General features: G+C 39.4%; 1 protein-coding gene across 1 annotated transcript in view; it reads left to right on the top strand.

Moving 5' to 3' along the window:
- SLC1A1 (solute carrier family 1 member 1) overlaps positions 1-24479 on the top strand; it is a 56496-nt gene extending 32017 nt beyond the window's left edge. The window contains exons 3-12 of the mRNA XM_042454852.1: positions 5506-5598; positions 6793-6907; positions 8522-8564; positions 9690-9797; positions 10269-10453; positions 13931-14038; positions 15216-15338; positions 15552-15746; positions 17591-17725; positions 21470-24479. Coding sequence (XP_042310786.1) covers positions 5506-5598; positions 6793-6907; positions 8522-8564; positions 9690-9797; positions 10269-10453; positions 13931-14038; positions 15216-15338; positions 15552-15746; positions 17591-17725; positions 21470-21716 — 1352 coding nt within the window. The 3' untranslated portion in view covers positions 21717-24479. The remainder of the gene's footprint in view (positions 1-5505; positions 5599-6792; positions 6908-8521; positions 8565-9689; positions 9798-10268; positions 10454-13930; positions 14039-15215; positions 15339-15551; positions 15747-17590; positions 17726-21469) is intronic.
- Positions 24480-27635: the final 3156 nt, after the last annotated feature.

Here is a 27635-nt window from a genome sequence, read left to right as displayed (position 1 = left end):
CAGCCTTGAAGCAGCTTCCAGCCACCTTGGGGACATGCAACATCTAAATGCCACACCCCTGAAGCAGCTGGAACCTACTTTATTTGGCCCATCTGTTTCAGGCCTTGGTGGTACTTTCAGTAGGTCTTCTCTCTTAAGACAGCATCTGTCCATATAACTACTTAGCTTTTTTCCTAATAGTCCCTCTCATGTACAGTCTAACCACTCTCAGCAAGTATGAACCATCCACTCCAGATTAAACGATTTTAAAAAGTTAAAAACATTACACATTAAATTTTGTGTTGATGTTGTCTCCTGAAATATTCCTACTTACTTTCTGTTCTAAATTGAACTGGCTAGACCCTATTACTTGACTTCACTTATTGGTCCTCCTTGTTTGGTTTGTTTGGCTCTCTGGTAGGACTAAGGACTATTTTGGCCCTGCTTTCTGAATACTAGCTTTGGAGAATACTTGCATACTTTGTCTGATAGCTATGTATTTTTTCTCTGACTTTACACTGTATGCTCTTTTTGTCAGTATAGAGGACATGATGCAGAGAACTGGCATGTTTGTTCCCTGTGATAAGATAATCTTTTTGATCTGTGATTATTTGATTTGTGATTAGATAAACATTTTGAATAGTTAATCCACATATATAGACAAATCTCACTGATTCGGTGAGCTAGTTTAACATTTGTTAAAACTATTCAGCCTTAGACAACTGGCATTAATGGACGAGACCACACTTAGCATGTCGCATGCATCACGTTGGTTGTGTTACCGCTGGCATGTCCACAATCCATAACCGCAATACAATAAGATACTTGTTTTTTTCCAAACCATGCACTGAAGTGATCATTTGCATAAGCAATTAGTGTGCATCCTGTTGCAGGAAAGCTCATTTTAATGTTTGATAGTGCTTGGTTAAGTAATAACCACTGTCTTAACGTGGCAGAGGAAGAGAGAGTGGTGCTTAAGGTCAGATCTTTTGTCCCTGCAGTCAGTATCTCATGCAAGCACGACAACAACCCACCCTTTGCCCTGGGATCTGGCCAAGTATGCAGTATCAGATCAGGGAGATGATTTATAGCTTGATCATCAAATATAGTTATGTTGGCAGAGGCAGTTAAACAGGCCAGGCTTTTGCTGGTCCTGTTTAATGACCAATTTATTGTGCAGACTAAAATGAAATGGAGGAAGAAATGGATTCTGTCAGTTTTCCTCTAATAGCTGGGTGACTTGTTCAAGCTTTGATGGAAGCTTTGAGAAAGAGTGGAGAGATGCAGCCAGTTCACATTCAGTAATGATTTTCAGATTTTATCGCTGGTTAATTTCTGAAAAGAGACATTTTTAACTACAAGACTCCCTTAATGACTTTTAAAATGAAAGTTATACACACGTCCCCTTTGAAGATTTGAAACTGAAATTGTGAACAATTAAAACCTTATTGTGGAGCTTCACCTTAGTCAGTAAAAGTTCAGACTGAGGCTTGGATTCAGTGAGCTCTTTCAAAAGGCTACACACGTATAGCTTTGTATTGAATGATGACTGCAACCCTACCAGTAGTGCAAGATGAAACCATTAACTCACTGTGCTAAAAGCCCCTTTCTGGCTTCATGAGGCTAGTGCAGATTGGGAAATGGGAAATCGCAGGATTCTCTCTGGCTCCTTTGTATAATAACTCTGGCCTCATTGTTAACATGAAAGAAACTGGAGAATGGCATAAATGTGAAATGATTATAATTAAGGTGGGGAAAGAACATATGAGACAGTGGCATGATACTGTGAATGGTTGCAAGACAGCTCCTACCATAATTTCACAAGTTGTTCAGGTGCACACAATTTAAGCTGGGAGAAAAGTACCAGTGCACCCACATCATGTCATGGTATCATGGCGAGGTCACCATGCAGTGGAGCTAGAGCATGATGTTGGATGGCTCCCCTGTGCTTCAGTTAGATTCTTGATCCATATGAACAGGTCTATTTCCCTTTTACCTTTATCACTGAAATTTTAGAACATTCTAGTGTGACAGATCCCCTCTCTAGGCTAGCTCTGCAGTCCCATACCCTTGGGCTTCGAACTTGGGCTTCTTCTCATTCTTTGTGACTACTGTAAGTTTCTTTCTGTATTCTTCTTATTATTGTGGCTTCTGACCATTTTCTTCTATTCTGTTCTTTATATTATATTAGATTCTTCTCGTTCTTGGTTTATTATGCTTAGTAGCACAAATCAGTTCCTTATATTGTCAATAAATTCTGTTGAGATATTGTTTACATCAAATATTGGTATGATGACTGATTTTGTTCTCTTCTTAAGTTTTACTCTTATGTTTGATATAAGTAATTTGTGTTTTGTGCCACAGTTAGCACCTGGTCTAGTCTTGGGCACCAAATTGGAGCTTCTCCATCTTTTGCTTCCAATTATAAAATCTATTCGGTTTTTTTGTTGTCCATCTGGTGATGTCCATGTGTATACAGGACCTGGTACCGTTAGGGTATTTGGGACTGTTTTGCAGTACTGAGCCTTTAATAGTACCATTCTTGAGGTTTTCCAGATTGGTGTAAAGAAACATGAATCCTTGCAACATAGCTCCTTGGGTTTTACCTGTTGTTGTCACCTCTGCAACCACTTATTCAAATCTTTTGAGAGGCTTTTTGTAGCAGTTTCTTCGATTTGCACTAAGATATTTCCAGATGTCCTTTCCTCTTTTGTCCCTTTTGCCACATAACTTGGTGGCTGTCTACATAGGCAAAAAATAAAGTAATTACTTTGTTTCCAGTTCTTTTGGAACACACAATGTATGAAAGTGCTTCTTTTAGACATTAATGCGAATTTTAAGCACTCACTTTTTACTCTGCAGTTTTTGGAAAAAAACTGATTTCTTTACATTTGTGTCAGGACTGGGGTGGAATTGGGGTCAGTGGGCTAATTGGAGGGTGGCATTAGTCTGGCAAGCTTGGTGTGTGTCACCTTTTTTTAATGGGCAGGACATACAGTACTAACCAAAGACTAGCTGGACTTCTGAAATGGAGGTATACTGTATTTAGTATATTTTTACATGCAGTCATCCCTCTGTATTTACAGGAGGTGGGGCACCCAAATGTATGTACGTTCCCTCCCTCCCTCATTCATTCATTCACTCACTCACTCGCTCACATGGGTGTGGGGAAGGAAAAAGGAAGGGGTAGCCTGATCTAACATTAGCTCCATTAGCTCCAATATGCCATGGGGAATAAAACTCCCCATCTACACTGCAATTGCCAACAGTGGAGTGCTGTACCCTGGTTACCTTCCTTTCCACCCAAGCTCAGCCATGAGATCAATGTTGATAGGAGATCAGGTTACCCCCTCACTGTTGCTTGACTACAGAACAACTTTGCCAGTGGGGCTCAGCTGGGAAGGGAGCATCAGCCACCAGGATGAAGCGCTCCATTGCTGACCATCACAGCAAAGATGGTCAGCTTCTGTCCTGTGTATGTATGTGTTATGTGTGTGTATGTGTGCATCAGGAGACATTAAAAACATATTTTTAAAAATAAATCAACAGCTAGTCAGAGATGCAAAAGAGAAACTTAGACTTCCCTCCCTTACTCATGATCACTCACTGTGAGACACGATTACAAACTGTAATCCTGTAAACTGGCAAGATTGACAGGTAAACAATAAGGCTATTGGTTGATAGGTTATGACATGCTGGGATGGAAAGAAAGTATCTCTCTTGTATCAATTTGAATTTGGGCATGAGAAATGTGTGGCAGTCAGTACAATTTGAGTCTGGTTTATTTGGGACCTGACAACTGTAGTACATGTGCTGGTAACCTCACGACTCAATTTCTGTAATGCATTCTACATGGGGCTACCCTTGTACTTAGTCCAGAAACTTCAATTGGTCCAAAATATGGCAGCCAGATTGGTCACATAACACTTATACTGAAATCTCTTCAGTGGCTGCCTATTAGTTTCTGGGCCCTGTACAGTACTGTTATAAGGGAATTTTAACTGTTGTGTTGGTGGGAGGGACAATGGGTTTATTTTATATTGTTGTATTTTATGTATATTGTATGCCGCCTCAAACCTGACAGAGGCGGGATATAAATAAATTCTATATTATTATTATTATTATTATTATTATTATGGCACTATCAGGGTCACTATGGGGTCATAGCAGATCAAGAATATTTGAGATGAAGCTGAATTTTTTTCATCAATATAGACAACCCATGGACTCAAAGCCAGTACAGTATTCAAGAAAATTAATACAACAGCACTTCCTTCGTGTTGGTTGTCCACAGAATGAAGCCAGTTATGAATACTCTGTTGCATTATCAATACCAGAAAGGTGCCCCCTTCCCCCTGAATCCCTTTTTGGACTGAAAATACAAACAACATGTCCACATTTCAGCAGTTGATGTAGTTACATGTTAGAAGTTGTAGTGGAAATTACTGACATGTTAATTAGGGAATAATTTAAGCTAAATTGTCACTACCTCTTTCTCTTTGTACTTATAAAAAAATTGCCTTTGATGAACCAATGCAATATTTGCTGCCTGGCAGCGTATTTTTAAATTAAATCATTACCCCCTGAGAGGCAAAACCTACCATCATTAATTCCAGTAAGTCATGCCCCAAAGTTAATATCATAACTATTTCTTTTAAAACATAGGTTTTATTCAATTGGATAAAGACACACATTAACATTCATCTCATAACACAAATTACCTATGTCACACAGGTATTTTAAAAAGCATCAATTTCCATAAAGATGGCCCGGCCAGTCTCTAGCAGTGAAAACAAAATTAAATCTCATGGTAATCTAAAAGACTAACAAATTGACTATGGCATATGGTTTTGTGGACTTATTTTTAAGATGATACCATATTCTGTGTTATTTTTAAAGAGTATTTGTCTTTCCTCATGCAAGTTGAAAGGGTGGTGCATACCATCTGGAGTGGAATGTCACAAATGTTACGGCAGAGTTGGATGGATGGTCCTTGTAGTCTCTTCCAACTCTATGATTCCATGAAATAAACACACAAACACACCAGAAGATAGAATGATGACTATTAGGCAGAGATCAGAAAAGTAATTATCCCCCAACTAGCATGAACAGGAGCCAAGATCTACTTTTGGCTATGATAACATAATGGGATCTCTGTCTTTGCATCAATGTACCTTTTATTATACATTATGAGGGCAAGCTGTGGGTAAGGAGCATCACCTTCAGTCTCAGCTTTATACGTTTCTAAACGTGTTATTAGAATGGAGAACTAGGTGGCCCTTTAGTCTGATTCAGCAAGATAGTTCTTAAGAAGGTGGAGGATGCTATAGTTAAATCAATACCACAATTATAGCAATTGTTGTTGTGAGCTTTCAAGTAATTTCTGTTTCCCGAGTTGTAGTCCAGTGCTCAAACCACTACAGCACATGGTCTCCCAACTACAACAATACAGTACACTACATTTATTTATACATGTTTATGCACTAAAAAATGTGTCTGTCTCTTCCCCTCCCTCAATCTTCCCAGGTGTTGCTGCTTTGGACTCCAGTGTTTCTGGAAAGATTGGCTTGCGGGCAGTTGTATACTACTTTTTCACAACAGCCCTTGCTGTAATCCTAGGTAATATGAGGTTTTATTATCATTAAATTGCTTTGCACTGTAGAATTATGGGTATTTTAATTGGTTGGGAAACCATCAATAATTACTTATTTCTTACCATGTCTAGACTCCTAAACAGTAAAAACAAAATTACATATACCCTGGGTGGTGATGTAAACACTTACAGACATTCTTGATGGACCAGGATGCTTTTTGTAACATGTTATGTTCCCCATGTGCCAATTCACAGGCATACAGAACTCTCCTTGAAAGAATAAGATTTCACCAAGGGATTGCTTGCATATTACAGAACTAATAATACCTGCTTCTCCTCCTCTTAACATTAAGGAGAGCTTATTGTGTTATGTAGAAATTTTGTTCTTTTTCACTGACATTACTGTGTATGATCTACAGCAGTAAACATATTTTGTTATTCATTTCCAAATAAGTATAAAATAATAATAGAACTCTGAATAGGAAACAATAAGTTCTCAAGAGACTATAGATGACTAAAGGGTGAAACAGACCACCCCAAAGGAGCGGCTTCTGGTCATCCCTTTGAGCGCTGGATTGGGGCCGCTGCAACCACACGCCCTGGCCCCAATCAGGCATTTTCCCAATACAAAAAGAAGCAGCAGAAAGTTGCTCGTTTTTGCACCAGGAAAAGGGCACCTTGGCCACTGGGGTGGCATATTTTCCTGGTTTCTGAGACACAGCATGCATAAACTCTGCACCACAGAAATGTCATGAAGCCACTGCACATTCAGTCAACCGTGCACCTTCCCAGTGGTATGGGAGGATGCTGCTATCTGAACGCGATGCCCCCACGCTGCCAGGAAGCCAGCTCTTTTTGCCAGTCTGTACTGGCCCTAAGATAGTTTAACAGGCTATTGCTGATTTCTGCTCACCAACCACAAAGTACAAAATGACTTGTGGACCTTTCTGTCATCCCACGGGTCAGACTCAGCTGCTTTTATGTGATGACTTTGTATCATGTAATAATTAACTGAGTTTTTGGAAAAGCCAAGCCTTTATATTAAGAAAGATACAATCAAAGCACATAAACATTGCTGTTTTGGCATATAGCTCTTATAATACAACTTTTGGGAACTGTAGAAACTTTTCCAAGCTGTAGGCATAATTTTGGCTTTCCTTTTTTTAAAATGCTTTTTGCAAGTTTTCCACTTTTTCAAAATGGATTTTTCTCAATTACAGGGATTGTATTGGTTGTGACTATCAAGCCAGGAGTGTCCCAGAAAGCTGATGAAATTGACAGAATGGGCAGCACACCTGAAGTGTCTACAGTGGATGCCATGTTAGACTTAATAAGGTGAGCATTTGAAATAATGGGTGAAATCCATAGTTAAGGATTCATTTCCCAACCCACTCCCATCAACTTATCCACTAAGATTTAGGATGCCCTTTTGAATTTGTGTTGGAAGGAAGAGTGCATGCCTAAAATTTGGGCAGAGGTAATTTCTTCATCCTGAACTGCTGCTCACCATGGAACAGAATATTGCCTTTCTGGCTGCTATATTATTTTATTCATTCGTTTGTTTCATTTCGTTTATGTGCTGCCTTTCTCTCAGAAAGGGTACAAAAGTAGTTCACAGGAATGCTGTTTTCAGGAACTTTGGGTGGGTTTGTAATTGGTTGACTGTTTGAACCCAAAGAGTGCTCAAATTGGCTCATCTTCATCCTGGAGAGAAGTGATTAGCAGGGTGCCCTGGGTTCTGTCCTAGGCCTAATGCTATTCCATATCTTTATCAGTGACTTGGATAAAGGAATAGAGGCTGTATTACCAAATTTGCAGATGACACCAAATTAGTATTGGTAGGTAATATAGCAGAGGACAGGATGAGAACTCAAAAAAGAACCTCATCAGATTAGAAAGCTGGACCAAAACTATCAAAATTAATTTCAGCAGGGAGAAATGTATGGTACCAATGTACTGATCTAGGATGGGTGACACTTGGCTTGACAACGGTATATGCAGAATAATAATAATAATAAATAATAAAATTTTTATTTATATGCCGCCCTTCCTCCGATCAGGGCGGCTCACAACATAATTAAAATACAAACAGTTCCAATAAAAACATATTTAAAACAACCCAACAGTAAAGCCCCAAAGCCCAACCTCTTGGCCACGAAAGAGAGGAGGGAGGCCCACAGGATATTTACTCGGGGAATGCCTGTTGGAATAGGAAGGTTTTGAGGTCCTTCCTAAATTGGGCCAGGGTGGTGGACGAGCGGAGCTCTGTGGGCAGCGCATTCCAAAGGGCTGGGGCAGCTATGGAGAACGACCTCCGAGTAGTGGAGGCCAACCTAGCCCTAGGCACCTTCAGTAGCTGCTGCCCAGACGTTCTGAGAGTGCGAGGCGGAATGTATGGAGGGAGAAGGGAGTCTTACCAGACCACAAGCTGAACATGAATCAGCAGGATGATGCAGCAGCTAGAAAAAACCAGTGCAATTCTAGGTTGCATCAGTAGGAGTATAATGTCTAGATCAAGGGAAGTAATAGTGTCACTCTATTCTGCTTTGGTCAGACCTCATTTGGAATATTGTGTCCAGTTCTGGGCTCCACAGTTCAAGTGAGATATTGACAAACTGAATGTGTCCAGGGAAGGATGACCAAAATGGTGGAATGTCTGGAAACCATGCCCGATTAGGAGCAGCTTAGGGAGCTGAGTATGTTTAGCTTGTGGAAGAAAAGGCTAAGAGGTGACATGATAGTCATGTTTAAATATGTGAAGGGATGTCATATTGAGGATGGAGCAAGTTTGTTTTCTGCTGCTCCAGAGACTATAATGTAGAACAATGGATTCAAGCTACAAGAAAGGAGATTCCACCTAAACATTAGAAATAAGTTTTTATGTTGGCCAATTGCTTCTTGAATATGTTTTGCATTATAACCCTGGGATACCTTTAAATCCTTTTATAGGAATATGTTCCCGGAAAACCTTGTACAAGCCTGTTTTCAACAGGTAAGTTCAATTTAGATATTTTTGAATAAGCACTTGGTACTTTCCCGCCCAAATGTCCCCTAAAACAGTATTATGTGTTGCTTAAATTGTAAATACCAGACAATGTTTTTGACAAGGGTGCCATAGATATAGCTTTCTCGATCAAAATAACATCTAATGATAACAAGCAAAAATTCTCTTTTTTGTTGTTTGTTTGTTTGTTTGTTTTGGGTTTTTGTTCTGTTTTGTTTTATGGAGTAGAAACATAGGAAGAGACAGGAGTTCAAACACTCATTAATATGTGATGTGATAAGTTCCCTGGAATGTTCTGTTGAGTTTCAGGTTGGTTTTTTTTTCCAGGATAAATTTATTTATTTATTTATTTATTTGGTCAGTTCATTTCTTCTATCCACAAATCCAAGGTTTTATGTAGGAATCCTTACTTTGAACTAGTCATCATCAATTTCATTGGTCCTTTTCTTAGCAGAAGCGTGCATCTTGTGCCCCTTCATATATTTTTGGACTGCAAATCCAATCATTTCCTTCCCATGGCAATGCTGGCTGGGGCTTAGTCAGAGTTGCCATTCAGCAACATCAGCAAAATGTGTAGGGCCACAAGTTGCTGATCTGAGTCTATGCCCTCTGTTTTCAGTCTGTACAGGTGAGTTCAAAGAGGACCTAGATTTGGTTTGGTTTTAGCTGAGTCCCATATGCGTCTCAAGGGGATATACATACATGGTTTAGCTTCCTTTAGTTTCCCACCACAGTCTTTTCCTCTCCTTAAATCTCTTTGTTTAAGAAGCAAGATGCCTAGTTCATCCAAAATTTATAAGAAACCACTTTTGCAATTATCTACTGAAGCACATGGGCTCTTCCAACAAGAAGAGGGAAGAAAACGTGTTTCATTACTGAAGACAACTAATGTTTGTGCTTATATAACAATTTATGGTGATTTTCTACTATTTGCAAAAGTTTGTACTGTATTAAGCATGGATTTCCCAGTTCTTGTTACTTTTGTATAACCCTTCATAGTATGCAAATGTTTATTAGCACCGATTAATTGTTTTATATGCTATGGTTTAAAACGTAGCTTCTTTTTTCAGCCCCTATGCATCACCATGAAATCTATGTGTGCTTAACTTTCAGTATAAGACGAAACGTGAAGAAATAACAATCACAGATGAAGGAGACAAAAATGGCACTGTCCCTACAGGAGAGCCATTCACCACTATAATGACAACAGTGGCTTCACAGGTGTGGTTACTGCTGTTTATTGTATGACATTGCATTGTTTTGCTGCTGAAATTATATCGTTAGAATTGGTCTAGTCTAATTATATTTGTAATTGTATATACCTATTATAATAGTTTATGTAAAGCAAAAGTGATCAACAGGACCATATTGTTCAAGGCAGAGACCTGTCAAATCCTTTTAAGGTCATTTCTGCTCTATTCTCATGAAATGGAGCCATTAAGTACTATAAAATTAGCACTTATCCCAATTGTAGCTGAACAAATTAATCAGCTAACAAAGTGCAAATAGATGTAAGTGCTATAGTTCTGCAGGGTCGCCATGGGTCGAGATCAATTCAAGGGTGGATAACAACCAGAACAACAAAAGTTCCCCAAACAAGAATAAAGTTGCCTGCGTTTTAGATCAACCAAATGCATTTCTGCTAGTTAGTAACCAATTGGTAACTTTTTTCTTTCCACTCTCAATCTTCAGAACAAAACTAAAGAATACAAAATAGTGGGCATGTATTCCGATGGTATTAATGTGCTTGGCTTGATAGTCTTTTGCCTTGTCTTCGGAATTGTTATCGGGAAAATGGGAGAAAAGGGACAAGTGCTGGTGGACTTTTTCAATGCACTGAATGATGCCACAATGTATATAGTTCAAATAATAATGTGGTAAGTAGAACAATAACTTTTAATTAGCTCCCTGAAGGTCTTATGTTCACTTCAGAATATTTTAATGGATACATGAGATTTACAGAAAACTTAAAATACAATTATCAATGGACTTTATCCAATGTTTTTTAAAATGTGAGGTATTTACATGTGAAGTTTTCTCTCCTCCTCTTCAAAGAAAGCCCTTTGAAAGTTGTTAAAATGTGGTATGGCTGGAAAACAGTTTTTGATATTCACGTTTGAATCCACGCAAATTATGTTATGAATCTGTTTGCCTGTAAATGGTCTGAAATATTGTGGACCATGTTAACATTCTTGTTATATTTTCTTTGTGTTGTAATATTTTCTTTTTCAGTGTACTTAGAATCATACAAAATAATCATACTGAGTTAAACTATGGCAGTAGTTCCCAACCTGTGGGTCGGGACCCCTTTGGGGGTTAAATGACCCTTTCAAGGGGGTCGCCTAAGACCATTGGAAAACACCTATTTAATTACAGTTATGAAGTAGCAATGAAAATAATTTCATGGGTTTGGGTCGCCACAACTTGAGAAACTGTATTAAGGGTCACGGCATTAGGAAGGTTGGGAACCACTGAACTATGGTATCATTTCTGTATTCACAATTGATATGCTTTTAACTTCACCAATAAAAACAACCTACTTTATTGGGCATCAGCTGCATGCTGAGAAAGAGGTCCATTTTACTAGCAATTAGAGCACAAGTAAATAATGTTTCTGTCAATTTTTTTGGAGGGGGGGGCAAAAAAAGATTATTTAGCCAAGTTAAGTTACTTAGAGGTGCATCTACACTGTAGAAATAATGCAATTTGACACCACGTTTAAGTGCTGTAGGCCCATCCTATGGAATCCTTGGATTTGTAGTTTTACAGGGTCTTTAGCCTTCTCTGCCAAAGAATGCTTGGGCCTCACAAAACTACATTTCCCAGGATTCTATAGGATGGAGTCATTAAAGTGGCCTCAAACTGCATTATATCTACAATGTGGATGCACCCTTAATTAAGTATACTTAACTAGCTAGCTGGTACAGAATGTTTCCCTTTGTTTTAAATGGCTTTTAATTTTATCATTTAATCATGTTGGCTGGAATGCTGTTTGGGAATTATAGGGGTGGAACAGACAAGCAGGAAAAAAACAGCTTGAACCTGTATTTTCCAGAAGTGGGTCAGCCCTCCGCTGTCCTTGTCACCAGCCACTCCCAAGGGAACCCAAATGCACACAGCCCAACTGTATGGCATGGCATGAAGTTGCACTGCTGGGTTATTTTTTCTTCTTCTCTCCACCATGCATGTGCACTGTCACACAAACATACCACTGGTGAATGCCTGCTGCCTAGATGTAATCCCATTGGATAGCCGCCCCTTTGATCAGTCACATAGTCGCACCTGTTATCCTCCACCAGTATAGCGTCACACTTCCACTTTTTTGCATTGCCATCCCAACTGTTTGGGTACACCAGCTCCATCCTTTTGTAATGCTCACTTGCATCAGGGTGTATATAGCTTTAGGATTAGAGTTAGGATGGATCACTCCTTCAGAACTGCTCTCGCGTCAGGGCATTTATATGCAGCTGCGAAGGTGCACATTTTCTGGACTAAGTTGGAATATCCTAGGTTCTTTTTGCTATAGTTTTTAGCCCCGGAACATGGCTTCAATCCAGTTTCCACCAACTTCGGAGGCGCAGTGGTTAAATGCCTGTACTGCAGCCATTCACTCAAGACCACAAGGTTGCGAGTTCAAGACCAGCAAAAGGGCCCAAGCTCGACTCAGGCTTGCATCCTTCCGAGGTCGCTAAAATGAGTACCCAGACTGTTGGGGGCAAATTAGCTTACTTGCTAATTAGCTTACTTGCTGTTCACCGCTATGATCTTTGGAATAGCGGTATATAAATAAAAAAATAAAACAAATACATCATCTAAATGCCCCATCTTCAAAGCAGGTGGATACCACTATTATGTTTCACCCCATAAATGCGTAACCTGGAGTTATGCATTTATAACTATCTGGTATTCATGATCCCTAGATAGTTTAGGGATCATATAAGGACCATTAAAGTACCCAATCCCCACTTATCAGGAAACAGCGACTGGAATTGATCAAAGTGTGTTCCCCTGTTGCTAAGCAAACAGCTTACTTGTGTTTCCACATACCCCTTCATGTGAGCGACTCTGGCACAAGGAGGAATTTTAACAGGGATCCCACTTCTGCCTGTCATAATGGAGATCTCTCATGTGAAGGGAAGGTAACATCAGTCAGTAGCTTCTTGAGAGACAAGGGAACAGGCCCCTATAGATTGCAGTGGGTGGTTCTCAGAAAGTTCAGAGAGGGCGGATGGGGATCGGATTCACTGTGTAGCAACATAACTATGGTGTTTGCATATACATAAATCCCAAACAGGATTCCAGCCATGTTAACAAGAATCTTTGGTATGATTTTATGCTATACATGATCATTCAGATTACAGGTTGGTTTCAGTCATTTTTAAATCTTAGTATGGAACAAAGCAACTTTTAAATGGTTTTTATGCTTGTAGAAGTAAATAAGTTCTGGAGATTCCTTTCTATTCTTTGAGACATATACAAGGAAAGTTATGCAAATATATAGTTTAAAATATTTTTGTAGTAAAGCCTATTAAATGACATTAAGTATGAAATCTCATGCCCAGTATCCTATTATATCCTGCCTTTCCTTCAAAAATGCCACTGAGGCCCTTTACAGACTGGCCTGAAAGTCCAGCCTGGGGGCAAAGTCAGAGCACAGTGACCTCATGACACACGCCCAACTCCGCCTTCCCCCAGGGCACCCTGATGCTGTGTGCTGCTCCAGAAGGTGTATGGCATCATGGTGCGCCTCTGGCGCTGCATCCAAATGATGCAGTGCTGAAAGAGCACCATATAGCTGTGCTGCCATACATATGACACCCTTTCGCTTATTGTGGTTCCTTTTTGCACCCTCAAAAGGCCAGATCAGGGCTACAACATGAGGTTGCCATGGCCCTGATCCAGCTAGGAAAGGGGGGACTGAAGGCCATCTGTTGAGCCCCTAAGATGGCAATACAAGTTGAGTATCCCTTATCTGAATATCTAGAATCCAAAATGGGTAGCTGAGATAGTGACACCTCTGCTTTCTGCTAGTTCAGTGTACACAAACTTTGTTTCATGCACAAAATTATTTTAAAATATTGTATAAAATTACCTTCAGGTTGTGTTTATAAGGTGTAGATGAAAAATAACTGACTTTGATGTCTAGACTTGAGTCCATTTCCACGATATCTAATTAAATATATGTAAATGTTCCAAATTTTGGAAAAAAAAATCTGAAATCCCAAACACGTCTGGTCACAAGCATTTCAGATAAGAGATATTCAGCCTGTATATGTCAACATGATTTTATCTTTGAGTAAAAACATTACTCGGCAAATTATCATGGAATAATCCTGATGTTTTGTGCATTCCAGGTATATGCCAATGGGTATTTTATTTCTGATTGCTGGAAAGATAATAGAAGTTGAAGACTGGGAAATTTTTCGCAAATTGGGTCTTTATATGGCCACTGTGCTAAGTGGGTATGTCATTCATTGAACAACAATTACATGTATAGATTTAATGTACTGTATAGATTTATATATCTGATTTTTAAATGACATATCAATTTTTTCTATACCTGTCTAGGGAAGGGAATTTAATTTTCCAGATATTATGCTTCACAGGCAATAAAAATATACTAAAATTTGTAATGCACCATTTTAAATTCTGTCATCTGTTGCCAAGAAATATACAAGACAAAATCCTATACATTTAGTACTCTTTTCTTTCTCTCCATTTTCAGCTAATAATGAGACATAAATAGTGTCCAGCATTATTTAGGAAGTTAATGGTGTCATGAGCTAGAATTACAAACTTATAACTGTTCATATGCGTATTTAAGATCATATCACCATTGTCAGTGAGCTGCAGTGTGACGAGCAAAAGCAGGGACCCCTCTGGAGTTCTGTCACAACTTCCTTTTGCACTATGGCTTCATATAATGGCCCTGATTGTCAGCACCACTAAACTCTTTTGCTTGGTATGGCTGCCTAGCTTTTAAAATGGGTTTTAGAGGGTTGGATCAGGAGACAGAGTGCAGCTATAGCAGTGATGGTGAACCTTTTAGAGGCCGAGTGCCCAAAGTGCAACCCAAGACCCACTTATTTATTGCAAAGTCCATGTCCCTCTGGATTTCTAGTAATAAACTCTGGCAAACTCTGTTCTGGGGCGATGGCACATGTGCCCACAGAGAGGACTCTGAGTGCCACCTCTGACACGCGTGCCATAGGTTCACCATCACTGAGCTATAGCATTGTGATTATGGGTACCATGCAGAAATATTTACTATGGGAAGTGGGAAGGTTTTCCTTTCATGGGACTTATCTATTCCACTCTGCCCTCCCACAAAACAGTTTTTTCTGCAGGAAAAACAGAAGCACAGGGATCTTGTTTGAGTTACTTGCCTTTGAAATATGTAATTAAGACCTAAGGCCATCTAATGAATTGAATGGCTAATGTGAGATTTAAACTCTCTGCTGGTATGCTACACAGCCATACTTATGATCTGTCATCAGAGAGAGTGCTGAAAGTCAAACAGGAATGCTCTACTAATTCTAGGATAGTTTTCTAAAGTACTTATCTCACTGTTGTTAGATTTGTAGAAGCCTGTTCTTTAAGACTTGATTGCTAGGTAATATCTGATACTTTTTCCCCCAGGCTTGCAATCCATTCTGTTGTAATTCTTCCACTAATATACTTAATCATAGTCCGGAAAAATCCATATAAGTTTGCCATGGGGATGGCTCAAGCACTTTTGACAGCACTCATGATTTCTTCGAGGTAAGGCTTATACAGTTGCTTCTTTTCTAAATGTTTTCTGTATTCTGCCGTTTCATAGATAAAATTCACATCTTGATTTCCATTGGGTGTAGTTCCATCACAGCCTTAGTTCTTCTTACACAGGTTGCACAATTAATAGGCACTTAGTTGGTATGTTATTAATATGTTTCTCAAAGTATTTTCTTTATTTTTCTCCCAATGTATGTGATACAGTTCGGCCACTTTACCTGTCACCTTTCGCTGTGCAGAAGAAAAAAACCATGTTGACAAGAGAATTACTCGATTTGTTTTACCAGTTGGAGCTACAATCAACATGGATGGTACCGCACTATATGAAGCAGTGGCTGCTGTTTTCATTGCACAGCTGAATGACTTAGAACTAGATATTGGCCAGATTGTGACCATTAGGTAAGATTTGTGCTTTGCCATTCTTTTCGGTTAGGTGGTGGTAATTTTTGTTTTGTTGTTGTTGTCCTTATGAGCCCTTTTTATCATTCATAATGGTTAATACAAACAAATGTGAGCCAACTGTAAAATCTTCAGACTTGCTGAGAATAAAATTACAGAGGACAGTAGTATCTGCAGTTCTATTGAAGCAGTAAATCAGTGATGTAGGTGAATAAGGACTAAAGTATCTGAAATATACAGATCCTTTGGATTTCAATAGCCTTGAAAAAGCAATTGGCTCCAATTCCTTATTTCAGTTGAAAGTTTCATTGAATAGCTGCTCCTCTAGTCTACTTGACTACTAAAGCAGCTGGACTTGCCATATTTGGGCACCATGCCATATTTGATAACCAAGTTCCAAGATGCTTACATTGCAAAGTGGTCAACTTTACAGGTTGTGCCTCATAAGGAAGAGATGAAAGAGGTGGAGAGGAGGGATGCTGGGTGAGAGGTGCTGTTTTCAGTACTACAGTCAAGAAGAAATGGTTGCTCTTGTAACAATTACTGTTATTTCAAACCAGACAGCAGCCTCACTTTAATCTCTTTCCTGTGTCTTAGCAGCTTTGCTCAGCAAGCAGCTATCAGCAATGTAATCAGCCATGGTATCCCCAATAGACACTACTGTCCTGATATAATTCCTTTTTTCAAGCCTCCTGTGATATTGTCCTATCATAGAAAGGCCAACAAGCATAATGATTTTAAATTAATGGAATTGCTTACATTTGGAAATTGGATAATTGTTCAGTTCCCTCCACACTTCTAATTTAAGGAAGCCACATATAGTGAGCCCGCATATGGCGCAGGCGCACTGTACTTGGACTGGATTACCCCATTCATTCCTTCTTCTAAAGTCCAAAATACGCTGCAGAAATAATCCAGTTTGAGATGGCTTTAACTGTCCTGGCTCAGAGCAGTTGCCCTGTCTGAGGGCAGTTGTTCCAGGTTTGTTGTTCACACTATGGAGCCACATCTATGCACATATCTGAGAGTTTGGCTGCTTGCACATGTCAGCCCTTTAATAAAGATGGAGGCAATGATGCAAATATATTGGAAGCACATTCAAGGCATTCAGAGGTTTATCCCAGTTTATCCTGGGTCTATTCACATTGGTTGTTCACACAGGTGAGAATACAAATCTTTTAGGAAAACTGGTTAAGTGGGGGTTTTCACAGTCTGCTTAAACTTAATTGGATACAATTGAAATGCATATGAACAACAAAGATTCAAGCCAGATTCTACATGCATTATTTTCACCATCTGAATAATCCATAAATGTCTCACAAAACTACAGTACCCAGAATTCCATAGCATTGAGCCATGACAGTTAAAGTGGTATCAAACTGGATTATTTCTGCAGTGTGGATGTAGCCTCTGTTTATATTCTCTACTACTGTTTTACTTATTTATGTTAAAATGTTTAATTTGTTTCAAGCTACTCTGAACTCTGGTCCTAAAGCAGAGAGAAATCTGCTGTAAAACCATCTCTTTTCATAGTGTTTCTCCACTTCTGCTTTCACATTTCACATTTCCTTATCATTTGCAAAAAGCATTTTTGTTCTAGCTAGTAAATTGCTATCCAGTGCACTGTGTCTTCCCCCCTTTATATTATTGTTGTTGTTATTATTATTAGGATGGGATCATATTCTAAATTTATGATTTATAGTTTGCAAACATTGAGCAGGTGAGGTTCCCTTTGAAATAAAGAAATTGTAACTTTCAGAAATTTCAAAAAGTATTTCGCTGACAGCACAAATTCAAACAAAGCAGAGAGATGTCTAATGCCCTTTTGTTGTTTTGGGATGCAGCGTAACAGCAACTGCAGCTAGCATTGGAGCGGCAGGAGTGCCCCAGGCTGGACTAGTTACTATGGTGATTGTACTGAGTGCAGTTGGACTTCCTGCCGAAGACGTTACCCTCATCATAGCAGTGGATTGGCTTCTGTAAGTTTCTCCTGTTGAACCTGTCTCTCAATTTTGCAGCATGCCAGTCTTTGGAGTTTATCACACGGGAGGAATTTCTCTTAATTTCGAATGAAAAGAAAGTGGGTAGTTTAAAGTCGGTAGTTTAGCGAAATTACGTGAATGCTCATTGCATTCGAACTGGCTTCCCATTGCCCAAAAATAGCATGCCATTGCCCGAATTTGTGTGTGGTAGTCTATCACACAATAACATGAAACCCCATGATTGCGCTCAGACTGACTTCCCATTGCCCAAATTTGCGTGTAGTGGGTTATCACGCAATAACGTGAAACCCCATGATTGCATTCAGATTGCCATTGGATTATACTTCCAGTTTCCCTTGTCTGATAAACTCCTTTGTCATAAAACATATGAACTTGATAGGGACTTCCACAAGATTTGGGGCAGCAGGTTGGAAAAAGTCACCTGAAAATGCTTAGAAATGCCTGCCAGATACTTGGTGGGAGTGTTGCTGCATTTTCAGAAGCCATCACCTTATTTAGGAGTGTGGCCACACTGCAGAATTAAAGCACATTGACCCCACTTCAGCTGCCATGGTTTTTCCTACAGAATCCTGGGATTTGTAGTTTGTTGAGGTACCAGAGCACTCAAGCCAAGCTGAATAGCTGACCAAAATACAGGATTCTGTAGGATGTCATGGCAGTTAAAGAGATCTCAAACTCTTTAATCCTGCAGTGTGACTAAACCATAGTTCCTTTTTTCCAATCAGAAAGTAATCAGATGCTCCTTTTTTGAAAAGAAACTCATCATGGCTTAAAAAGGTGAAGATGGGTCCTGAAAATGTCCCGGATGCAGCAAAATTGCATTGCACTTGAGGAAAACGTTTTCCTATTTTCAGTTGGGGAAAGAAATCACACACACACAACATTTAGGGGTGGGAGAAATGGAGGAGCAGTCCCCAGCCATGGGAATTGTCCACTCCTTTATTAGACCAGTAGTGAGAGCAAGTCTACTGCACATTTAAATTGTATCAAGCACACAGCATACAGTCTACATCCCTGAAGAAAAATATTCATTAGTTCTCTATATGTTATTTTTAGAATTAAGAGGAAAATAAATAGAGAAATATAGGTTCTGATATTTAACTAAGGTCCTTCATATGTCATAGTAATTGCATGATATCACATGAACCGCTCATAGTTTTTTCCATCAGGTCAGAATAGTGTCAGTGAGGACAAAGCATTTGGAACCGTCTGTGTTTCATCCCTCACAGGTTTAAAATCTGCATTTGGATCTGCTTTAAAATGAATTTAAGCCTCCTGTATGAAAATGGCATAAGGAATTACTCCCCTGTCGAATGGTCTTTGTTTGGGTGGTTTTTTAAAAACATAATGAAGCTATGATGATTTGAATCAAGAAAGGAGACAAGAGCAGGAGTAAAGGAGAGAACGCAGGGAATGGAGGACAAGAAGTAGAAAAGGACTTGCTTCTCCTTGGAAATGGCTGTCAGGCATCTGAGGTTTATGCTGAAAACATTTATCCATGGTTTGGGGATGCATAGCTCTTGGATTAATTTGCATTAGTTTAGAAGATCATAAAATTCAACTTTCATTGTTGCATAATTTGGCTTTGCACAGAACGTAGATGTCACTGCATTGGATTTAAGAGCAGATGGGTGATGAGCCTCTACATGATCATGAGATTGTGTATTTGTCACATCCTTTCTTCCACACAGTGTCCTCTTTCTATTGATCGCTGCAGGAAAAACCTGTGGACGTCCAGTTGGCAGCACAATTAAGAAATGATGATTAAAGCATGCATTGTGACTTAGAAAATTCAGGCCAACTGGAAAGGCTGGGTTTTAAAAGCAAATTCTGGCAGCAATTCCTGAAGTCAAATAGTAGCTCCTATATAATGACCAGATCGAAATGGCTCACAGGGAGGAATCCTTTCAGCAGGATTGATGGAATGATCCTGCTTTTCCTCTCTTTTCTTGTCCGCTGTGTGTAGCAATAACGTCTAAACAGGCAGAGAGTATGTAAACTGTGATTCTACGAATGTGTTGTGCATGTGCAAAATTCCATAATTAAACACAGAAATCAACATCCTGAAAAGTCCATGTATCATTTTATGACTATTTCTGGCCTGTAAGGATAGTGTATGATAAAATTTTAGATAGCAGAGAGAAGACTGAGGGGTTTATGGGTTATTCAGCATTGAATGGAGACTTTGTCACCTTGCATAGCTCCTTTATTAATTATATTTTATTATATTTCAAGTCTATCTAATGTATCTTTTCCTGATACTGAATTTGGTAAGGCTTGGCAAAAACACTGAATTTTGCAACAGCAACACTTATCTGTGTGCTGGGAAAGATACCTTATGAGAATGGCACTGTAACTATCTGGTCTCCACACTAGGAATGTTTGTAGAGAATCACTTACTCCAAGGCCAAATTCTCCATTCATATAAACAGATTTTGACAGAATTGCAGTACTCTATTCCTCTGATAAGAGCCAGTGTGGTGTCTTGATTTGAGCAGTGAACTAAAGCTTAGAAGACCAGGATTTGAATTCCTGCTCAGACATGGAAACCCATTGGGTGTTCCACATTGGGTGTTCCACAACATCTTACCAATTAAAATGTATTAATTGGGTGTTATTCATGTTCAGAAAGGCAATGCCCCTCAAATGAACTTTAGGGAGTAGACGACATTTTGCAATGTTCTTAGGTCCCTTTTGCTCACTTTAAGCCCAGGAGAGGGCTTTTTTTTCCTTCCTGTTTTTCAAAAGGCCTGTCCTCAACCTAAAATGGCCAAAGGGGACCCAAAAACATGACAAAAGTGCCCCGGGCCCCTTGAGGGTATTTGGGGAGCTAAAAATACATTTGATCAGGGGGGACTAGGGGGCCCCATGTCATGCACAGGCCACACATTGCCCATTTATGCCTTGAATTACCTTCTTTTGGGAAAAGGCCCCTCCTGAAACCAAAATACAGTCAGACCATGATATCCATGGGAGATCCATTTTGGACCCTCCCCGAGACCAAAAAATGTGGGACGAGGCATGCTGTCCACAGATGCTTAAATCCACTGATGGCAAGCTCGCAGATAATAAGGCTCCACTGTAGTTCATTGTAGTTAAAGGGCAAAATTTTCCCCTTATTCTTTAGGGGCATTCGGGGCAATTTTTTTTTAAAGGGCTGCGAGCTACAAAATAGCCTTGATGGTCAGCATGTGGACTGCAAGCTGCACCTTCTCCACCCATCCTTTGGAACTGGAATTGTGGAGAAGATGTTTAAAATTGAACTGGAGCAGATGGACATCAGCTATGAAGTCTACATAGTGAATTAATCTATGATCAAAATCTCACAGATGAAATCTTTCCCTGAAACAGTTTAATTTGTATCACTTTTCCAATCAATGTTCTGTAGATATGTAAGGCTATAACTTCCACCATCCCAACAAGAATGGTCATTAGATATTTTTAAGTATGGCATGTATTTTACTTCTCTTCATCTATGGGGGGAAATTGTGTGTGTGTGTGTGTGTGTGTGGAATGAGAACTTTCACAACTTTAAAAAAAATAAAAGTGCTACCTCTTGAACGCAGCCACTCTGACCCAAGACATTTGTCCATTCTCTCTTAAAATTTAATTCTGGAAATTAAACACATTTTTCCCCAGTATGGATGAATCTGAAATAGTATTTCTGGCTTGGAATCCAGTCACAGCTTCCCTAACTGCCCCAAAATGTTTATTCCATAGGGATCGATTCAGAACAATGGTGAATGTTCTTGGTGACGCCTTTGGAACTGGAGTTGTGGAGAAGCTCTCCAAAAATGAACTGGAGCAGATGGCCATCAGCTCTGAAGTCAATATAGCGAATCCTTTTGCCTTGGAAACAACAATGCTTGACAGTGAGGAAACAGAGACCAAGAAATCCTATGTGAATGGAGCTTTTGCCATAGATAAATCTGACACCATATCATTCACTCAGACATCACAATTCTGAAGATGATTGACTGACAGGGCACCCACACTGGATCAAAGGACACTGGAGGTCCCTCGCTGAACCATGTTCTGGGTCCCTCACACTTCTGACCCCACATGCTGTGCTTTCTCTTTTGGCTATATTCAAGATGGCACACAAAAGGAAGGCACACATTCTCGGTCTCACAGCCCTGCCCACCCATCTCTTCAGCTGCAACAACACAAAGAGCACAGTCATTTTGCTCCTGTTGTGCAGGCTACCAGTGTTTTATATTTCTCCACAACTGGGAACGTGGTCTCTCTTCCTCCCCAGTCACTTGATGCAGGAGTAGCCAACATGTTCAAAGCTGTGGAGATTTCTGTAGGAACCTCAGAACAGAAATATGGCCATATCCTCAACATAGATAGGCTCCCAGACAACACAAAATTTGGGGACCCAACAGAGGTGAAACCCTACACCATACTAGGCTGAGATTATCCAGCTTCCTCTGACATCAGCCTTCTCTGAAGGACATCATCATATATTAAATTATTTAGCAAGCTAAGAGGCTAAGTATGCTCCTCCTGTGATATGGGAAACCTAGATTTTTTCCTCAGCTCTGAAATCTTTTGGGGAAAAGATAGTTGTGGGCAGATTAATGAAAAAGATAAGTTGTAAAAATGTATTTTTAAAAAATTTATATCATATTCCTGAGGATTCAAGATGTCTGCTTGCTTTGAGTATGCTCATAAGTTAGGACAATGAAATGAAAGATGTGATGTTTTCTAGAGCATAATTCAGTGTTTTCCATTCAAATGTTCTGTGCTCCCACTTTTCTTATTTGAACAACATCTTGGACAGTTCTGTATACATTTACTGTGTGCCAGACAAGTTCATGACTAATTAAATAGGAAAAGGAGATGACAAAGGTCCTGCAATAAATGTTAATTTTTTAAAAATGTATATGTACTTTTAAAAGCCAATAATTATGGAAACTGGAAATAAGTATATAAGAAATTTCATTATTATATTTTTCTTTCCTATGATCAGTTATATCAAGGACATAGCAAGACATCAAATACTAAGCCAATCCCAACAACTTTGCTGCAGCTTTGAAATACTTATAACTTAGCTTTCCTCATTTATCAGTCCTCATCTGGAACACGTTTTTGTAAATAAGCTCCTGTTAGATTGAAAATTTGCACTTAAGTACTATCAAAACACAAACATTTCTGTAGCATTAGACAAACCCAGTCTTACACTTTTGTATTCAATATGTAAACCAGGATATGTGCCAAAGAGAACTAAAGAAAATGCAGATAGCATAAGTTTTGATAAACTGCACCTTAATTTGAAACAGAGACATAATACTGTATGTACTTAAATACTATGAGTTATAAATGTAGTGTGCATATAAAATGCAAATGTTGATATGTTTATACATAATGAAAGTGTGTACAGTGTAAATCAGTCCTTTACCTTGGGTACAATTATTTTTTAAAAGAACATTTGTACAGCTTTGCTATTGCCAGAGAAGAAAAATGTCCAAAATCAACCATGTTTGCTTTTTTCTTTGCAGTTCAGGTTTTTTTTTTTGGGGGGGGGGGGAAGCTGTCCTTTCATCGCTGTTTGTATTTTCCCATTTTCATCACGATACATTGTTCTGACCATCTTGTCTTCAGTTTACCTTTGCTTCATATCTGTGTGTAGATCAGTACCAGAGAACAGACTCAACACATTCTGCTCATCTGTTTCAGTTGTAAAACTAAGAAAGATGAATGGTTGGCAAAGCTTCAATCCAGAGTAGTACTGTAAAATGTTACAGAGCTGCTCCAGAGTAAATGATTTGCGACCGTGACTAACTTCTAACAACTAAACACAATCTCTTATTAAACCAATTTGATTATAACGACCTCGCATTACAGCAAATGCTGATATCTAGAGAAACAGTGATAGACTGACCAGTCCTGAGGCTAATGCCACGAATCTGAAAGTGAACTGCTTTGAATAGGAGAGGCTCAGAATTACTTTTGAAAATCTGCTTTGGCTGTAGCAAACCCAAGCAATCAACCATAAAGCTAACAAGTGCTAGTTGTACAAGAAGAAGCAACAGTCTTGTAGCATCCATTTTACAATCTAACTGGGTTGATTGTTTTAAGTGTACATATGTTTATGTGAACTGCTGGGGGGAGGTTCCTTTGGGGATCAAAAGGCAACATAAAAGTGAAATAAATAATACTGCTATATCTGTTATTCTTCTAGATTTCTCATGGTTATGCCCATGTGGAATAAATCGTGTACAGCATCATGAACTGTGATCAACGTTTATTTTCATTCTTCCTACTAACTGAGGTACTACAAAAGTACATGTAATGGGTCACTCATCTCCACTGGCTCTGTTCTAAAGAAGCATGCAACAAGCCCTTGTACCTGATAGTGCTGTTTATATTATTTCCCTCAACAGCGGCTCCCCTGGAGTATACTGGTAATGGCTCCCTTTGTGGAGCAGAATGGCTACCACTGAGAGAGCAGAAAGTTCTGTTGCTTGAGGATAAGCACATGCAGGCGCAGGAAGGGGTTTGCTAAAGCAAAAATATTCATTTCCATAAGTAACTGGAAAAACATTTTCAGATCATTGATTAATGCCAGGTCCTTGGCCAGCAATCAAATACATGAGATCTAATCCTGAGTCTTCAGAGGAATGGACGCAAAACTAAGAGTGCAATTATCATTAATCTCCATTGGATATAAATTTATATATGAATATTTCAAGTTCTTTATATCAAAATAGCAATATCATATTCATAGGTTATGAACAAAAGCACAGTGAGTGGATCCAGGAAAATATCAGTGTAACTATAGTTTGGCATTTAGTTATCCTCTCAATAATTAAAATGTTTTAATATCTATTCAGAGTATTAAAGAGCCTATCCCCTTTGTGTACATATAGTCTGCTTCATTATTAATACAAGGCTATTTCAGTTACACAGTCCTTGCCATCTTTCACTGGGACACAGTCCAGAGTCAGCTGAAACATAAGTCTTTGGCCAGAGCTGACCAAGCATTTAATTTAGTACTATGCTGATCATTTGTTTTTAAAAATTGACATGTTTGATCAGTTGCAGTTTTATTAAGTTTACATAGCTGTAACATTATAAATAGTGTTCAGTGACCATAATGTGTGTCCATGAGCTTCACAGTTTATTGCGACCTGTTTGGGGTATGTATTTTCCTTCTCCTTTGGCATGCTGCAAGGAAATTTTCAACATTTTCAACTAGCTATAGTTTGTCAGTTTAGCTAAACTTGAATTTATAGTTAGTTTTAATAAACGTCTATATCTTGGGTGGTTTGGTGCTCAAGCTACTATTTGACTCCAGTGCCCATCAACCCCACTTAGCATGGTCTGTGGTCAGAGATGATGGTAACTATAGTCTAACAATGTGAGCCACTGGTTTGAATAGTGGCCAAAGACTCTAGGAGAATAGGGTGCCAACGCCTACTCTGCCATGAAACCCCACTGAGTGATCTTTGACAAGTCACACTTTTTCATTCGAAAAAGAATGCAGTGGCAAACCTCCTCTGAATAAATCTTGTCAAGGAAACCCTGTGATTGGTTGCTGTAAGTTGGAGTTAACATGAAGGCAAATAACATAATACATCCAACAACTCTGGTAATATCACTGGTTTCCAGCTCCAAACAAGCTAAAATTTGAAGTTTGCTTGTTCAGAGAGCTACAGATAAAGCTTTAAATAAAAAGCAAAGCAATTAGATACTTTCTAACCGTGGTGGAAAGGAAGGAGGGAAAGACAAGGTATGAACCTGAGTCTTGTTTACATAGCACTAAGCTATGGCCATCTCCATATCAGGAGATGTGGAATATTCTAGCAGCGTGGAGCTACATCATGTCTCCCTCCTCTCCTCTCTTAAAACCCACCTGTCTCTGCTTTGTCTTCCAATATAGCCGTGGAGTGGCTGGTGGAGGGTGAGGGGCAGCCAAGAAGCATCTGGTTATGTCCCTATAGTCAAAAGCACAGTGACTCCTGGGAGGTCCCAATGGATGACTACATCATGCTCTTGTCTGCTACTCCACTTTCCATCAGCCACTAAATGGCCAGGTCAAGGGGGACTACAAGAGACGAGTGGGTTTTGAGGGGTTGGGTTCATTGTGTGAAGGAGATCGTGAATTCTTCCTTTTACAACAACTAGAAAAAGACCATTACTCTGGCATGTTTCACTGAAAGGATGCAAGGCTATGATTGTGGCTGGACATCCCTCTTTTACCCAATTTGTGTAAATATGCCTTGGGCATCCATATATGTGCGCATTCTCTCTTCTTCCATTCAGAACCATTTGTGCAGCCAGCAGGGGTGTTGCTCGAATGAAAAATGTTCATCCCCTTCACAACTGCCCATGTCTGATTCAAAGGAACTGTGGAACTTTGTATTATATTAAGGCTCAAGAAGGGGTTGTGGTCAGTGAGCTTGACAAGTCTTGGAGCCTTCCTCATCACATCTTGAATACCTGTACCAGGAAGACAGGACACCCCTCAAGATATCCTTTCAAATCTGCATGCTGCTATCTTTGCCTCCTCTTTCCCCCACTCTTGGGAATCACCTAACACCATATATCTCTTCCTCCTCCTAGCAGGAGCAGGAATCCTTCTGCCACAGAACCATCCAAGGCCACGTCTGTGCTCTCTGAGGTCCATGATTGCTGCTTCTGTTTCAGTGGCCCAGAACCACTGCCTAAGAGGAGAGGGCCTGGAATCAGTCATGTAGCTCTAAAGACACAGCTTGGGTCTCCATCATCCTGCTTCTGTCTCTCACCTTCTGAGATGTTTTGGCTACACGGGCACGGAGTTGTGATAGGGAAGGCTATTTCTAGTGAAGGTGAAGACTGCTTCCTGCATTTGGTAATCATCGTCTTCACCGAAATATCTGACCAACTCTGCCCTCAAATTTCTTTCCTCTGATTATTCAAAGTCTGCTAAAAGAAGACTTCCTTCATCCAATGCTGGATCAGATCAATATTCAGCTAATCCAGTGTTTCTCAACCTTGCTTTTACAGTGGAAACTCGTCTTACGCGGGGGATCCATTTCAGACACCCCCACATAAGGCGAATTCCGCCTATGCTTGAGCCCCATTCATTTGAATGGGGCACGTGCGCGTGCCATAGGCGCGCATCCCATTCATTTGAATGGGAAGCACCATCCCTTGCACCCCACGCGGGTGCACTGTACTCCCTTTTATCCATTCTGAAACAGTTAATAATTTCATTGGGTGATCCCCAACTCTAGGATTTCTTTGTGAGTTTACTAATGGTTCTAATCTAGATGAACTGCTGGAAGGAATTGCCTTCCATTGTACTAAACAAAGCCTAAATAAATAATGTAGGCATCTTTTCAGGAGAAGTGGGTGGTTCATATGTAACAGAAAGTACTAACAGGAAACACTATTCCAAGCCAGCCTCAATAATAAAAGTGGATGTATGATTGATAGCTTCTATTTATTCCTTGGCATTACTGTTTGCAATCAATAAATCATGAAACTATACTGTCACATCTCACAATATTCAGAGATAAATTGAGGAGCGACAGCAGTAGCCTAATTACAAATAAGCTTCTCTCCATAAAGAGAGAAGGATGTGTTCACAGACAATAGCACTTAAAGCAAGAATTCTTTGACACCTCCATCTTTCAGCAGGATTTTAAAATTCCCCTAAGTGTGTGGGGCAGGAGAACAAAATCCTTTTCTGCAAAAGATTCATTGTTTTGCTATTATCTTGGCACTTTCCCACAGATAAAGGAACCTATAGCTAAGACTATATATGTCTTATGATATAGTTTACAATCCTATATACAGGATAGCCAGAATTATTTTTAAAGTTTTAACTGTATACAATTGAAATTGTAAAGATAATTTTCCAACACCCTATACGTCTATTCAGAAGTAAGTCAAA

Source organism: Sceloporus undulatus, chromosome 2, assembly GCF_019175285.1.
Source record: "Sceloporus undulatus isolate JIND9_A2432 ecotype Alabama chromosome 2, SceUnd_v1.1, whole genome shotgun sequence".
Taxonomy (NCBI): Eukaryota; Metazoa; Chordata; class Lepidosauria; order Squamata; family Phrynosomatidae; genus Sceloporus; species Sceloporus undulatus.
The sequence above is the reverse complement of the archived record's forward strand: the minus strand, read 5'-3'. Positions and strand labels throughout refer to the sequence as shown.